The sequence below is a fragment of the Larus michahellis genome, chromosome 4 (genome assembly GCF_964199755.1).
Source record: "Larus michahellis chromosome 4, bLarMic1.1, whole genome shotgun sequence".
NCBI lineage: Eukaryota > Metazoa > Chordata > Aves > Charadriiformes > Laridae > Larus > Larus michahellis.
This window is the reverse complement of record NC_133899.1, coordinates 30,439,167-30,452,735: the sequence shown is the minus strand read 5'-3', so window position 1 is coordinate 30,452,735 and position 13,569 is coordinate 30,439,167. Positions and strand designations below refer to the sequence as shown.

Sequence of the window (13,569 nt, the reverse complement as noted above, 5' to 3'; positions counted from 1 at the left end):
ATACTGACCCTTGCTTGATTTTGAAAATCGTTACGTTACTACAATTTTAGCTACTTTTGTCCAAAGTCCTCTTCACACTGACATCAGATATACATCCCATCAACTACAGAAAAAGTAGAATTGGAAAATTTATTTAAAATATTCTCTGTCAATAATTATACTTTCTACGGTGAATCAAGATCTACTAGAAATCTAACAAAAATAGGAGCAGAAGGAATGCACCTAAGAATGCTTATTTCTCTTTACTTTTGCATATGTAATAGTTTCTGAACATGAACCCACAAGAAGCAAAGACTAAAACTCCACTGAATGCAGTGAAGACCAGAATTTCATCAGGAGAGCAATTTCCTACCATTATAAGTGGTAAACTCACCACATCAATGCATCTCAAAGAGAAGGATGAAGGAAAATACTAGAAGCAATGAAGTATAAAATCCATTGCTTATGGAATATGTAAGATTCACCATGACTCACCCTGGCAAGTGAAACTTGAATGTCTTGGTTTAACTCTATGGTTTATACACAGCACAAAAACAGAAGTAAAACGTGTCTATTGCACTGTGAGAAGATACTCTCACCTGAAGGCACTTAACACCAACTATGCAACTGTAACAATCAAGGGAGTCAGAGAACACATAATCATTTCCTCTTTTTACAATTTGCACAGCTAAATCTGTTTTAATGCTTCAAGGCTGTCTTAAAAAAAATAAAAGGAAAAAAGACACCATCCACATAACGAGGAGCTAATTCTAAAAGTCTGCAAGGAGGCTAATATCTGCAGTCAAAAAGGTAAAGAAATAATTTGGGTGGCCTCTTTGTTCTTTGTTTACAGGACACCAAGAACAAGGACCCTGTTCCACAAATGCAGGCTGCAAAAACGTACCTAAAAAGGAGCAAGAAGGTCAGACAATTCATTCACAAAGAGAATTAGGTGAGCAGAAAAGGAGTGGGGCAAGTACCTCATGTTCCTTGATGAGCCCTTTGGTTTTATCCATACTTAGGAGTTTCTTCTCTTTGCCTAATTGCTTATTGATTTTTTTTAAAGTTGCGTTGAAATTCTTTTTTTCCCTTTCTATTATGAGCTGGACACAGGATACAATTTCATCACGAACTGCCTGTAAAATTCAAAACACATTATCCCTGTGAGACAGTATTACAAAGCAAATAAAAACCTCAGAACATATTGCGACAAAAAAATTGAGAACAGACAGTGGATTATCTTTCCATATTATCTCACCTCCCATCTTTTACGAACATCTTTACTCTTTTCTTCCACCACCACCTTTTCATGATCAGATGAAATATTTTTCAATTGTTCAGCTGCTTTCAAAAATTTATCAAGAACTTTATTGTCCAGAGCATTAAAAGCTTCCTGCAAGAAAAGTATCACAATGAAAAATAAATAGAACTGAATGTGGCTTATTTATCTAATAAAATTACATCAGTAGCATACAAAAACCATGGATAAAGCATGTACACATTGCATGCATGGGCTGTGATCATCCTTGTAAGGGTGTGTATGAAGACATTTCCCATCCTTGGATACCTGCTAAAAGGCAGACAATATCTGTGTACGCTTTTTGGAGAAAAGCGGATGTTGTCCTTGTAACTCCTCTTTTAGGAGCAAACTTGGTACCAAGGAAGAAAGATTAAGGTCCCTGAACTTCGCATCATTTCTAGGGAATATATGTGGCCATGTCCCATGCTTGTCAGAAAGTGGGTGAAATGTCTGTACCAGTGTGATGGGACCCTATACGATGGCCTGGAGTGAGGCTCTGAGCTGCTCCTGGCACATGGCCACCCAGGACTTGCTGTGCAAGATAAGGCAACACAGATTTTGGGCACTTCCATTTTTGATAACTCACTAAGGACTCCTTTAAGAGGTCCAGTGAAGTTCCTGCGGACTGGAAAAGGGGAAACATAACCCCCATTTTTAAAAAGGATAAAAAGCAAGACCTACAGGCTGGTCACTCTCAACCTCTGTGCCCGGCAAGATCATCGAGCAGGTCCTCCTGGAAACTATGCTAAGGCACATGGAAAATAAGGAGACCTTATAGCGGCCTTCCAGTACTTAAGGGGGGCCTACAGAAAAGATGGGGAGGGACTCTTTATCAGCGAGTGTAGTGATTGGACAAGGGGTAAAGGTTTTAAACTGGAAGAGGGGAGGCTTAGATTAGATATTAGGAAGAAATTCTTTACTGTGAGGGTGGTGAGACACTGGAACAGATTGCCCAGAGAAGTCGTGGATGCCACATCCCTGGAAGTGTTCAAGGCCAGGTTGGATGGGGCTTTGAGCAACCTGGTCTAGTGGAAGATGTCCTTGCCCATGTCAGGGGGGTTGGAACAAGATGATCTTTAATGTCCCTTTCAACCCAAACCATTCTACAATTCTATGATGCAGATTTTGAGATTAGGCACTTTCTTTACCAGTTAGACACTAGGAAAAGAGGTGATTCAGTATTTATCATCACACTTTAAAAACCTGTCCAAGAATTCAGGCATGTGATTCTTGATGGGAATCTTAATTATTAATCAGGCAAACAGAATGGCTGTAGTTCAGAACATGATGAGTTCTGATGGCATGATGGAGCAATTTAAGTTAAGACAGGGCACTGAATACCAATTTACATTTCTTCATTCAAGCCGTCTGCCGAGCTAATATATGCTAACAGTGCTAAATCAAAGAGCTGAGAAAAGCAGCAATAGCTACCAAAGAAAAAAATTCTGATATTTTTCTCACTGTGGTCCCTTAGCCTTTTAGATACTAAACACCACTAAGAAATACTCAAATTCAGATGGCTCAGAAAACAAACCCACCTCATATCTTGCTATACATTCTTCAGGATTTAATTTTTGACTGATGAGTTGCACAGCCTTTGAAATGGAGGCCTCAAGTTCTTTCTGGGATTCTTCAAAATTGAGCAAAGCCTCCTTCTCTGAGGGTCTCTTCTCAGATTTGGACAAGATGTTGTTCATGTCACCCATGACAGCCTTGGAAGAAAAAGACTCTTTTCAGAACATGCCTGAGTGTCAGTAATTACATAAAGCTATTGCTTCATAACATCACTCAAGTTTTTTTGAGTTGAGATACTGATCTTTGAAATGTTCTAGTTTCTGCCCCAGCAACAGTCTGGGAGACTGATTCCAATAGTATAAACCATTTTTTATTTTACAGCAATGAAAAAGATTCTTCCTAATCACATAATCCTAAAAAATTAGAGATGTCTGCATGTATAAAGTACAATAACAATAAGAAAGGAATACCTCTATTTTGTCTCTGGCTTCTTTAATTCGTGCCTGCAGCCCAGTGGTGTAAGAATGCTGTTGGGACACCTGACTTGAAACATTTTGCGTCAGGGATTGCAATATCTCTTCTGCTGCCACAACTTGTTCTTGGCATGAGGCTCCCCTTGCAGCCAAGCTCTGGTTGAATGAAAAACATTAGAAGCTTCTATAGTATTTATGTCTTTTTGTTTAAGGGAACTGAATGAAAAAAACAGCCTTAGTCATGGATGGTCAATATTTGGTGAAGAAAAAGATCTTATATTCCAATTATGGCCAGTATATTGCACTGCAAAATCTCTCTGTAGAGAGAAAGAAGTCTGCTGCCATCCACAGGGGATTCTGTTTGCTGTAACAGCCTTCCTGTCAATGTGATACCTCCCATGTCTTTGCCTCGGAGCCAATTAGAAGTATTTTTTTAAACATGCTCTCCCACCCACACAGCTTTCCAAATGAATGTACAAACCACACATTTGGATATGCATCATCTGATCATTAAGTCATCCAAAAGTAAGCACATATATCAAGGCTCAGATTTTCTTGGGGTGTTCAGTACTAAAAGGCAGGAAGCAGCTGGGTATTTTGCATGCAAAAGCAATGTGCCATATTTAAATATTTATCATGAAACGTCGTTATTAGAGCTGTTTTGATCTATGAATATTCAAGCAGTTTTCCTGTTTGAAGTTGTCAATTAGCATTCTTCTAATGATAATTGGCGCTTTATCCTGGATCTCAACCTATTGTACCGCAGGTAATAAGCAACTTGATCTCTTCTGCTCATAGAGAGATACCATATCAGTCACATTTTTGGAGGCTGTATTTCAGGATGTCTTTTGTTACTCCATTGTTTTTAACAAACTAATGTCACACTGCAAAACGAGGCTTATTTTATAAACATAGGCCCACAATTACAAAAAGATGAATAGTTCCTTTTCTTAGGCTCACACTCCTTTGGTTCACAGTTATTGTAGGTGGATTTAACGTACCAAAGATCTCTGTTTAATTTTAGCCCTTAGACAGAAGAGCTCCAACCAAACCTCCTTCTGGTGGTCACCTTCCTACTGTTAGATTATACTGGCCCTGTTGCAGAAATAGCAAGAGGCAACACAGGACAGTGCTTCAGCTTCTCCAGCGCAAAGCTTGGCATCTTTGTTCAGTCTCACCTTCACTGGCAGGTGAAGAAAATAAATCAGACTTTGCACTGAAGCTGCTGAGTTATACATATATTTTTTTTATTATTTTTTTATTTTTTTTCAATCTGCCATCTGCTAGGGGGAGGAAACAATAACCCCTAGCAGAGACACACAGGAAACATTAGAGACTATTGGAAGTAACAAGAAATTCATCAGTGCTCATTGTGAATGTTTAGAGCAACTGCCTATAAGCTGAGATGCACAAGCTACCCAGCATGCTGCTGAAAATACTTCAGGTATTCATTTTTGACAGGTAAACCTTGAATACAGCCAAGTTGTCCCAAACCTCCTCCCTACACTACAGGGTAGATGATAGAAAGCACTGGATGACCAGGAGAAATTGTCAACTCGGCACCTTGCAAAATTTTAGTCTGCTGCAAATGCTGTGCTGGAGAGGGAGTAATTAATATCACTCAAGAGCAAGTGGCTGCTCAGCAGCACCAACAGCACTTCATTAGCATCTGCTTGTCATCTGGACGCACTGATGTTGGAAGAATCATTTGGGAGCGATCCTGGCATATAACATCAAAACACTAGCATTGCCTTGAATTCTTGCCAGTGTTACAGCACAAAATCCACATTCATTTCTGCTTCACTGATGATGGCTCATTTCACCCCAGCCACTAATCTATGCTGAAAGATAAGAATCTGATGAACAAGTATTTTAAGCAGTGTATTTCCATTTTCACCTGCAAATGTTCCTCCAGCTCAGGTTGCACAGGCCTCTCATGGCTGACCTCACCAAGCAGGCGTCCAATCTCTGCTGCCCAGCTGTCCACCCCTCCAAGGAGCTCTTCAATTTTCTCCAGGCTACCCGGAAGCTCCCTGGTCTTTTCAGGAGCACCTGTGCTCTCTTCACCAAGCTACAAACAAAGAACAGGCTAAGATGTTCATACCCATCATTGGTTCATGGGCCTCTCCACTATCCTCCTGCAAAACCCAGTCATCACTTAGGCTTTTGCATCCAATGGGCGACAAAGGAGAAATAAATGCCAAACACACTGGTAAATACATCATGTGAGACTCACTTCTTCAACCTTGAGAGCAAGAGGGACAGCACAACCTGTGCCCATATGGCCTGCCCTCTTCCCCTATAAGCAAGCAGCCACAGCCACACTACTATGAAGAATAAATCCTGGGCTGCAGCATCCCCAGGCTACGCCAGGGAATTTTCCGAGAGAACAGTAGCTGGTGTTGGTCAAATCCAGACCAGTGAGCATGCTAACAGTTTAATGGTACTGGCAGTCATGGGTGAGAGCTCAAGCATTTGCCCTTGCTTTTTTATATATATAAAAATAAATATAGTATACATTATAGCCATAATGTCCCAAGCAATGCCAGAAAAAAAACCCTCCTGATGTCCTTCATCCCTTCTGAGGGTGGAAGAGGCCTCTTTATCTCTGCTTTCTGAATGTATTTCCTAAAAGCAACTCTTAATACAGGTTTTTCTAGGAAACTCCAGATTTCCCTCACTCTTGGGAACATGTTTCCTTTGACCTCCTTGCATTCTCGTTAAGCTCATATCCTACAAAAATGTTGTGATTTTTTGCCACCATTTATTGTCACAGATGGACCTTTAATAAACGTCAATGAAAGGCTCAACTTAGAAAATTACGAGCTCTAATATACCCAACCAGAGCAAAAATGTCATTCTTGTGAAAGCATTTTAGGAAACATAATATATGTAACATTAAGCAGGTTGTATAGGAATTTACAGCAACCTGTCAAGTGAGCTGGTGTAAAGTTGCACAACCCTAGAAATATCTATGCAGCAATAATTACTTTCTACGAGCTGAGACAGAGATTATACAATTTAGCAAAGACTCACAAGCTCTTAACAAATCGATTACTTCCATCTCTAGAACTGAATAAAGAGCTTTATCATGCAATAAGATTTCCTTTTATAAGTGGTTTTAAAATTTCCATTCAAAAAATTGAACATTTTCCATCGTGTCATAAACAGCATTTAACTGAGTCACAAAGACTTAAGAATGGAATGCCTTTGTGTATTCTCCATTCCTCCTGTTTTAAAACTGGAAATTCGGAGTTGACTAAAAGATTTATTAACCTCTGATTAGGAAGCTGTTAAGTCTAGAAAATATGATTTTGAAGGCTGCATAACAAGAGAGTCATATGAAATTAGTAACTTACAAAGTGCGTCCGCTTGATGAACTTAGCCCATCTCCTATTCAGTTTCTTCAGCTCTTTGGCAATATTCGATCCAACTTGCTCTTTGCTGACTTCGATGAGATAATTTCCAGCTTCATTTAAGGAACCATGAACCGAATTCCACTTTGCCAGGGTCTCAGCAGGGATCTAGACAGAGGCACTGAAATCATTTAAAGCAGAACCCTGCCAAAAGTTTATTCCCAAAATGGGGAACAGAAAAGCAACAACAACCACCACTGTCATGCATATGGCTTTCCTTATAGGAGGCTTCCAAGTATCTCTGTCTGTCATTACAAAGAGAAATCCAACTACAACTACATACCTCTTTCGGATGCTCATTTCGTTTTTCGTCCAGCCACGTCTTTAGTAAGTGGACGTTTTCTGTATAATTACTCCAGGAAGACAAGACTTTCTGTAGTGTGGTATTCACATTGGAAATATAGTCTCTGCACATAGAAATCTTTGACTCCACTGTCTTAAAAAGTTTGCTAATTTCTTGAGGATCTCCTGCTAGGACATCAAATAGGGACTATTATTTTAGATTCGGAAACAGAGAGGTTAATTACACAGAAGCAGTATTTTACACAAAACATAGTGGGAATTAAAACTGGTGACAGCACATCAGTTCAAAATAGAGGTCTTCATATCAATTTATATGCATGAACTCACCTAAGTCAGGATCGGTTATGTTTTTGTTTTTCAAATCTTCACAGATGTGAGTAGCAGTTTCTAGTTGTGTTTCAAGTCTCTTTTCTTCAATGAAATTCTGCCCAAAGTGAAAAGTAATTGGCATGGGTAACACTAACCCACATAAAACTAGGTAGGAAATGCAGCTTGGGTTAGATATTTTTTTTTAACATGAGCCTATAACCAGCAGGTTAAATGCAAACAGAGGAAAGCCCATCCAGCAACTCCACTGCACCCTTTAGTCTGAAATAGACCTGTTCTTTTTTCTGCTCGTGCGGTGAGTAACTTAAATGGGAATATTAATTCCTGAATGCCATTGCCTGAGTCATAGCCGTGTACAAATCAGGACTGCTTATTTCAAAAAGTTACGTCCCTAGGCAATATTAAGAAATGGCATCTCGCACAAGTCAGGCAGAATTTAATCACATAAGTCAGAAAAGTGATGAAAGTGAAAGGTTGGTTTTCCTGCATGCACAGAAATATTGACATGCCTTGTTCCTGCCGCAGATCAAGTAAAATCCAAACTGGGCATGGAAAGGGTGAGAGAGGAAGAAATGGGAGCAGAGGAGAAGACTTGTGCTTTGAACATTCATCCAGGGAATGAGAGTTGATCCTCAGCCTCTCTATGTCTGAGCTGCATCTCACCCCAGAGCTCCCCACTCCTACAAATGTCCTATCTAGAAGGCTACAAAACAAACCCCTCTCTGTGGCCATGAAAAACCTGGGCCACCATGCCACCACTCAGCCAGGACAGCACATCATGGAACCAGAGCAACAAGCCTTAAACTCCTTGGGAAAGCTCTATATTCTATCAGCTTGAGAAAGACTATGAACCACAACTGTAGAAATAACATAATAATAAGTATTTATGAAACCAACTGAATCAAGAAACTCAGCGTAGATTAACTCTGTACTCCCACCTCACCACAGAGTAAGGTTAACATGGCTCAGGAAAACTGATATTTTATACAACCTCTTGTTGCCTCCCTTCCACAGTTCTGATGTTGTTGAAATTCCCACTAATTTAACTAGTGCTTTGCCAGTCTGAAAAGCTTATGAGAAACTCTTCGGAAACTCCACTAAGATGTAATTCACAAGGAGTCCTAGTAACTGGAGATGGGGCAAAATTGATGGCATCAGCATTTTCATCTCTCTGCAGCTATTCTTGATGCATCTTTGTCAGGTTTTGGGGTAGGGCAATCCATCCCCTCCCATAGGCCTACAAATTGCATAGTTTTAATAACTTGAGCTCAGAAGCTGAGCTAAGCACACAATATAACAAAACAAAATTATTCATATTCAACGCAAAGCATAAGGAGGTAACGGAAGCTGGAAGAGGCAATAGCAAAAGGCAGTATTAGCCAGCACTGTGGGTAATGGTTGTTTTTGAAGACAGCAACTACTGAACTACCCCAGAGAGGTTTGAGTTAGGGAATGGCTGCTACTGCTGGCCCTGTAAATAGTCTAGAAAGAAAGAAATATTCCCAATAAAGAATAAAAAAGGGCAGAGAGAAAATTACAAATAGTCACTGCTTGCTCTATTTCTCCAAACTGAAGAAAGAACTCTCATTCAGAGGGAAATGGGAAGACATAGAGAAAACTTCTATGGAAATGTATCTATCTGTCCTTCTTTGCATAAATCCCAGATCTCACAAGTCTACCACGCTTCTACCAACTATCGTAGTATCTTCAGATGAGGACAGACACAATCAAAGAATCAAAGAGAATCTTGAATCAAAGAGAGGTGGGGAAGAATAATTATTGTCAGGGTGTGATACATATATTTTAAACTTACATTCCAATTTTCCAGCAGTGATTCCACGGACTCTTTTGTCCCATATTTCATGTCCCAGATATTCAGCTTTAAAATCACCTCATTGGCAACAGCTGAGCACAGTCCATAGTGGTATTCAAGAAAGGTGTTGGAGTTTGTGAAACAAATATTACTAAATCTGCAAACAGTGAAATGTTACAGAAGTTGACTCAAAATCATTGGATATAGAAAGCATTAATGTATTAGGTTTTAAGCCTAAAAACTCAGAATGACATATATGTAAACATTATTTTGTTATGACAGGAGTAAAATTTTAAGGTAACAACAGCTGGTTTTGTTGTGTTTTTTTTTAAGTAGCAACAATTTTGAGTCAATATTGACTCCTTAATTTATGAAAAAAATTAAATGCCCAAAAAAAGGGCATCTGCCATATATATGTCAAAGGGTCTCAGGTTACATACACAGATTCACTGGTCATTTTTTAAAATACCCTCCAACAGCTATACAGGGTTGCACAACCTGTAGATCTCAGTGATTTTAAAAGGTGTAAATTAAAAAATCAGAGAAAGAATCCCCACCCCCAGAGAAATTTTTACATTCAAAATATTCATGTTTCCTATATGTAGTGAGTGTTTCCTATCCACACCAGCAAAAGGCATCCGAAAAAGGCCTGTTAATGAGCTCCACTTTCTAACTATAATTAGACAACCATTGAACCAATGAGTGAACCTGCTCGCTCCACTGGACAGTCAATCTGTGCTTAGGTGGAAAATGCTCTTTTTCTGCAAGGCATGGATAAATTATATGCTTTGTTCAGAACAGCAGAGCAAGTCAATGACAGAGCTAGAACACAACATAGTCAAAGTAGAGTGAATTTGAGGATCACAACCTTCTTTTCATTTCCTCTAACTTTTCAGGCAAGACTAGTGGCATATTCTTCTCATCTTCATTCTTAAATGATTGAAGGGTGTCTAAGTGCGAATCAAAACAACCCATCAAGCCCTGTGAAGAAAAAGACATAGTAAGCCATTCCTTTTAATTCTAAAGTATTTCATCTGGGAACATGCAAGTCACCTGCCCTGAGAGTGAGAGCTATTAAGAAGCAGTCAGCACAAGGCAATCTTCCAATGTCTTTACTCATTAAAGTGCAACGAAAGTATTTACCTCATCACCTTCTAAAATGCATATTTAGTGCAGCACTATCTGATTTCTCTTATCATTGTGCATCTAGTTAAATATAAGGAACATGAATGTACACTACCCATGCTATCAGGTTTTTCTGCACTTTCACTATCATCTTTAGGACCAAAAAGTGTCATTGTAATGGTTTCAGGATATTAAGTTGTTCTTTGCTACATGTTAGCAAAGACTGGCAGCAAAAACTGTTGAATATCAACATATTATGTCACAACTTGCTTAATACTTCATTTGACAGCTCAATAAATTTCCATCTAACATCATGCTGATAGCATATCACGTTAAGCTTCTGACGGCCGGTATCACATGACAGGGGAATATTTTATGGGCATGTGTCTCAGCACCAAATTCCCTATGTAAAAATAAACCATAAAGTGCATTGCACAGAATATAAGCCTATTCATAAGTGACATATAAAGAAATATGCTAAAAGTTCATTTCTATGCAATAAAACTTGCCACAAAGCATGTTAGTGGAAATAGCTGAATCCTGGGATAGCCCTCAACCCCCAAAATAGTGCATAGACTTTAAACACTTGATTTTGTAACCTTAACACTCTTCCAGTCAGACAGTTATGAGCATTGGTGGGTAGTTTCCTAGATCTTAAGTGAAAGTAAAATTTCCATTATAAGCCACCACCTTGGCAACAAGATGCCTATATGAGACATACTAGAAGGACTGACTAGATGAAGGAGGGGAAAAAGAATTCTCAGCAGAATGTCTTTCCATTAGAATAAGTGGATTTGACAGAAATTAAGTATCTTGGGTTTCTTCTTCTTAAGGAACATAATGATTTTATCTACATATTCAATGGGAAAAAAAACCAACCTAAACCGACTACGTTTGTCTTATTCTTAGAAATGCTTTAACTACTTAGACTGACCAACAAAAACCAAAATTCATATAGCTAAAGTCTGGCAAAGTTGTTATCAGTTAAAAAAAACCCTCTCATATTGGAAACTGACTGGCAATAGTACAAAAAGTGGCGTTATCAAGCCATTCACAAGAACGTCTATTTCCCATTCTTTCGAATTCACTTTAACAATATGCCACAAAACCATCCAACTTCCCCCTTGTTCATAAAAAAACCAAGTACAGAATTATGATGATCAGCAAGGCATCAACACATCTACTCTTTTTAATGTTTTCAAACTCAAGAGACCGTTTAAACTATTATCAGTGTAAAGATTTCAAAAGCAGAATAAATAACTTGAATGGTTCTGAGGTATCAAAATACCTCTCATTGCTTTGAATGGAATTACAGAGTGATTCAGCAAATACTTAACTTTAAACACACAAACTGCGTGAACTCGCTGGAATGTAACCCTGAGCCCAAGTGCTTTTCTGAATAGGTATGTATTAAACATAGATTTAAAGATAAGAATGCAATTACCCTGTGTTATTACTTAACAAACAAACAAGTTGCAGGAACCACATAAAAAAGAATACCATAATTTACTCATTCAGATAGTACTGAAATTTAATCTCACCCCAGTGAAGTCAGAAAACATCTTTATATACCCATGCAGTTATTTAATTAAACTCATCATTGTTTAAAGGTATGCTCAGAAGAGCCTTTAATCTTCAGAAGATAAACATATCCATCTCACTTCCCAAAATGTCAAATAGAAACTCCATAACAAGTGCTTTGCTGGGTCAGACTGCAGCAGAATATTCCTTTACGATCAGCATACCTTAAATATTACAATTATTTCTCTGAAGACAAACATTGCTTTAAACGGGTCCTGCAAATCAGGCAAATCTTCCGCCTGCAGGTGTTCTACCTCCTGAAGCCAGGCCTCAATGCCATCCAGAGGGGAGGGCAACATCCGGTCCAGCTTCGCTTTCCATTCATTGATCTTTAAATGGAAAACAAGTGATTAAGTTTCTCACTATTATTTTCTTCCCCATCCTCAAGATACTGATATATGCTCCATAAGCTGATGCTCTAGGCATCCCAGAAAAAAACCCCACCTGTCACCATTTAGAAAAGGAGCTTCCAGTGAAGTCAGCTGCAAATCAGCTATGTTTACCCGAGACCCAGATTTGCTCACCTGCCTGTAATCTCTGTAACACTACAGAGAATTTGGCAGTTACTATCCTTGGCTGGTGAACATCTGAAGGACCAGCAACGGGAAAATTTATAGTGAATTAGTAGCAAAATAGAGGGGAAACAGGGACGCTCTGGACAGATTTCCATCATGGGGCTGACAGGGGAACATCTCTTCCAGAAAGAGAAATAACCAACAAGCAAGGCCCAACACATCCCACTTGTGGCAGAGGGAGACAACACAGCCAACCTCATCGCAAAGCACTGACCAACCAAATCTCACTGTCACTATCCATACCATGGGAAAGAATATATTAACACACTTTTCCCAGCTGCATCATTAACTAAGCCATAATTATGTCCCAAAAGAACCTTTTAAGCATAAATAGGCCAAAAACTTTGATCAGAAAAGGGCTCAAAGATAATCAGATGCAGGCTATTTTTAACAGATGTCTCAATGTCCTGAGGTTCAGGATGCAGAAGGGTAATACACGGTCACTCTCTGCCTCTTCTTGGGCACTGTACAGCACCTCCCCACTCTTCCCTGTGCGAGTTCCTGGGCTAGACTTAGGCTTCTTCATTAAACACAACCATGCTAGTAACGAAGTGAGCTAGAAATGCCTCTGACCTGAGAGATCAATTTATCCCACTCTTCTCTCATCTGCTGGTGGCTTTCGCTCAGCTCAGCTTCACTTCTTTTTGATAACAACACAGGCAGAAAGGGGTTTTTTTCTTGGTTAAATGCTTCCATAAATGACATCATTTCCTAGGGATAAAAAGGAAGAATAATTCATAGAAGACTTCAGATGGAAGCTCATGGAGCCAAGTACTGCCTTTGAACACATTGGTATGACTTCCATTAACTTCAAAGGGTGTGATGCACAGAAAGGCAAGACAGCAGGAAAAAGTCTCCAGGCAGTATTTAGGTCTGAAATTATAGGTGCAAATCTGTATTTAATATAACATCAGCGCGGTCAGGACATGGTTCTCCCCTCCCACCGAGGGAAAGGGAAAATTCCTCCCCTCACAATCCCCCATGGGACATTTTATTACAAACTCTTGGCTACAATATAAACAAAGAAAATTTTACTTCAGCCACAATCTATAGCTAACATTTCAACTCCTCCACTAGGCTGGGTAAAAGCTACTGTTATTATTATCACAGAATTGGTGAAGGCGGCTCAATAAAGGGCCTATGTGCTTGAATTTGTCCAAGT

General features: G+C 39.2%; 1 protein-coding gene across 10 annotated transcripts in view; it reads right to left on the bottom strand.

The window, feature by feature from the left end:
- Positions 1-13,569, bottom strand: part of SYNE2 (spectrin repeat containing nuclear envelope protein 2) — a 196,357-nt gene that overhangs the window by 147,392 nt on the left and 35,396 nt on the right. For 7 of the 10 annotated variants that reach the window (XM_074583746.1, XM_074583755.1, XM_074583756.1 and 4 more), the window contains exons 11-22: positions 12,981-13,118; positions 11,997-12,161; positions 9,995-10,107; positions 9,127-9,283; positions 7,314-7,410; positions 6,967-7,154; positions 6,627-6,791; positions 5,165-5,338; positions 3,265-3,423; positions 2,818-2,991; positions 1,238-1,372; positions 960-1,115 (exon numbers count right to left, since the gene is read on the bottom strand). In XM_074583746.1, the coding sequence (XP_074439847.1) occupies positions 960-1,115; positions 1,238-1,372; positions 2,818-2,991; positions 3,265-3,423; positions 5,165-5,338; positions 6,627-6,791; positions 6,967-7,154; positions 7,314-7,410; positions 9,127-9,283; positions 9,995-10,107; positions 11,997-12,161; positions 12,981-13,118 (1,821 nt within the window). The remainder of the gene's footprint in view (positions 1-959; positions 1,116-1,237; positions 1,373-2,817; positions 2,992-3,264; positions 3,424-5,164; positions 5,339-6,626; positions 6,792-6,966; positions 7,155-7,313; positions 7,411-9,126; positions 9,284-9,994; positions 10,108-11,996; positions 12,162-12,980; positions 13,119-13,569) is intronic. The other 3 variants (XM_074583750.1, XM_074583751.1, XM_074583752.1) reach the window with 1 other exon arrangement.